We start from the raw sequence: 2,818 nt of genomic DNA, 5'->3' as shown, positions 1-2,818 counted from the left end.
GATTGAATCAAAAAGCAACATTCATGCTTGTTATTACACAGATGTATATTATGTACTTGACGATGTACTCCTCTAGTTTCCTGTACAAATACAGCATCCTTATACAAATCTTTCCCTCCCTAATCACATAAAGGGCTCTTCATTACATGCTTTACTGTCGGTTCTATTACATCTCAATACAAAAATGGTGGACGGTATGACATTAATAAAGAGCAACACAACAAAGTGTACAAACTGTGACCCAGAAATTAGTTTATCCTGTCTGGAGATTAGAGTCCGTCCAGTCAAAGCATAAACACTTACAGTGCCCATTCTGTCCTTAACACTGCCCCAGCAGCCATACAATATACCAATGGCCTTTATACTGTGTTGATTATTTGATTATTCTTAAAATAACTGTTATCAATTAAAGCTTCTTTGTAAAGGGCCAGCATGTGTGTACATTCAGTAAAAGGTTAGTTTGTATAAGGGATCACACCAGTTTACTTTTTATACAAATTACAAATATACATTGGGACAATCAATTCAAACACTGCAACAGTAGATGCATATAAGCAATGCTTTACATGTATATTGTGATTGAAGTCTGATTATATACTTGCATGTAATATCTATTTCAATTCACATATATAGGCTATCTTAAATGTTTATCAAAGGAATCGCTGTACTACAGTTTCAGTGTGTTTCTATACATGCAATATATATGTGTATATATGTGTGTGTTTGTGATTGAAAGCTACTACACATTACTTCTAGACTGCTAGATAATGTTTGGTATTATGTGTATCATTTGTATCAATGTAATCCAATAAGCTTTAGACATTAACTGATTTATAATACACAGTTACACACATGTCACAGTAATGACAATAATAACAAGTACCAGTGCTCCAGTGGTATTTACTATCATTCATTTACTATCACTCATTAGTCTATGACTTGAATAGGAACACTGTCTGATTTAATAATGATACAATGATAATACTAAAAATGACATTATGGAACTCTACATACCACTATCAAGATTAATAACACACCAACTATTGACTGGTTCAAAAATAACACCCACTTATGTACACTAAAATATAATACATCAAGCTATACTACAGTAATGAAGAGTTACTGGTAATGTTCCTTAAACAACTGGTAGAGCCCTCAGCTCATACTTACCATCATATCCAGGGTTTTCAACTGAGCCGGATACCTCAATACCGGTCTTGCTTCTACAGAGACAGCATATGCATATTATTAGTGAGAGTATGATGACCAGTAATAGTAAGATCACTATTACACCAAGAACTGCAACAACTTGAATTGAGAGATCTTCAAATATACCCCCACCACCATTTCCACTTCCACTGCCATCAGTTGGTGAGGAGGAAGGAGTAGCTGAAGATGTTACTGAAGGAGAAGGAGAGGGAGAGAGAGAAAGAGTGAGGGAGGGAGGAGAGTAAGGAGAGGAGGGATGAGTTGCAAGTGATATTGAGGAGGAAGGAGGAGGAGGAGGAGTAGCAAATGAAGACAAATCAAAAGAGAGAAGAAGAGATGAGGTTGTGAGTGTAGAGGATGAAGTAGTAGACATTAAAAGAGAAGGGAAGACTAATAAATATGATGATCAATATAAGTGTTGCAAGTAATATACTAGTACCTGATGGTGATGATGATAATGATGGTGATTGAATGAGTGTAGAGGACATTGTGGGACATAATGATACTTCAGTTTCATTACAATATTGAGAATTGGATCTTAGTAACTGTACTGTAGTCTCTTGATTTGATAGAAAATTGTCAACAGTAACATTTCCTATAGAATAATTAATAACTATAAAACACATAATGTACACTTACTGAATATCCAACCAATTAATGGTCTTACTCCTCTCATCACTTTAGCATCACATAAAGAAAGATTAACATTACACAATCGTCCTGTTAGATTCTCCCAATAATAAATATCAATATCTTCTGCTGTGTTGTCATGTATTAGACTTAACTTATTAACTGCATTTGAATCAATGTATACTCCTACTATATAGCCTGGACGTACTGGAAGAAGTACTTGTGAACCAGTTCCTAAAACCTTAAGCTCTATTCTACTGCCAGTAGCTGATTCACCACCTTCTCCATACGTATTACCATATATAAGACTGTAGACATTACTCTTAACAGGATCTGGTTTTAATACTTGAAACTCAATTCCACTCCCAACAGTAACTGATGTATTACCAATGACATGAGCAAACCAATTATCAATAACTCCTTGACAAGAGAAGGTCCATGAAGGAATGAGTAATTGTACTCCACCAGTGAATGATCCACTACCATTATTACTTGGAGAAGGAAGGGAACGAGAGCAGACATTAGCCACAGCACCAAAAGGGCCTGAAACAAACACAATAAAAGAATTAATAACACCAGTCGGGACATTATTATGACTTACCGTTCCCTAGCAGAAAGAATAGATAGAACCACAGAGCAGGGCTAGTCCTCATGATAGACACAATCAACTGAGACCTGGACTACCAGTAGGAGCTTGAAATCAGTAGCCACGGGAGCCCACAGGAACTCATACATTAATGACAACAAACAAAATTACATTTTATTTATTTAGTAGTGCACTGCACCTCCTCCTATTAATAATCCTACTCCACCTCCTCCTATAAAAGTGTAAACTGTGATATGATATATACAACAATTAATATAATAATAATCATTAATAATAATAATATAAATACACATAAATCTATCATAGAAACCCAGTAATGATTAGAAGGAGAGAAAAGAGAGAGAGAGAGAGAGAGAGAGAGAGAGGGAGAGA

General features: G+C 35.5%; 1 protein-coding gene across 2 annotated transcripts; it reads right to left on the bottom strand.

Annotated features, from left to right (window-relative positions):
- Window positions 1-8: 8 nt before the first annotated feature.
- Window positions 9-2,600, bottom strand: LOC109591171 (uncharacterized). Of its 2 annotated transcripts, none has more exons than XM_020006957.1 (4): window positions 2,441-2,600; window positions 1,849-2,382; window positions 1,649-1,804; window positions 9-1,599 (listed from the first exon to the last, which is right to left on the bottom strand). In XM_020006957.1, exons 1-4 carry the CDS (start codon window positions 2,490-2,492, stop codon window positions 1,136-1,138), a joined length of 1,206 nt encoding a protein of 401 aa, XP_019862516.1. In that variant the 5' UTR covers window positions 2,493-2,600; the 3' UTR covers window positions 9-1,135. The 2 variants fall into 2 exon arrangements, with proteins under 2 accessions (XP_019862516.1, XP_019862517.1); XM_020006958.1 differs by having other exon boundaries at window positions 9-1,401; window positions 2,441-2,593.
- Between the last annotated feature and the right edge of the window lie 218 nt (window positions 2,601-2,818).

The sequence above is a fragment of the Amphimedon queenslandica genome, unplaced genomic scaffold (assembly GCF_000090795.2).
Source record: "Amphimedon queenslandica unplaced genomic scaffold, v1.1 AMPQUscaffold_8795_Cont19265, whole genome shotgun sequence".
NCBI classification, from domain to species: Eukaryota; Metazoa; Porifera; class Demospongiae; order Haplosclerida; family Niphatidae; genus Amphimedon; species Amphimedon queenslandica.
The sequence above is the reverse complement of the archived record's forward strand: the minus strand, read 5'-3'. Positions and strand labels throughout refer to the sequence as shown.

What these genes read in the sequence shown, in the direction of transcription:
- LOC109591171 (XM_020006957.1), bottom strand. Translation starts at nt 2,492, where the DNA reads ATGAGGACTAGCCCTGCTCTGTGGTTCTATCTATTCTTTCTGCTAGGG. An exon ending in ATTAATTGGTTGGATATTCA is followed by an intron (nt 1,805 to 1,848) that starts GTAAGTGTACAT and finishes ATTATTCTATAG; the next exon opens with GAAATGTTACTGTTGACAAT. An exon ending in ATTATCATCATCACCATCAG is followed by an intron (nt 1,600 to 1,648) that starts GTACTAGTATAT and finishes CATATTTATTAG; the next exon opens with TCTTCCCTTCTCTTTTAATG.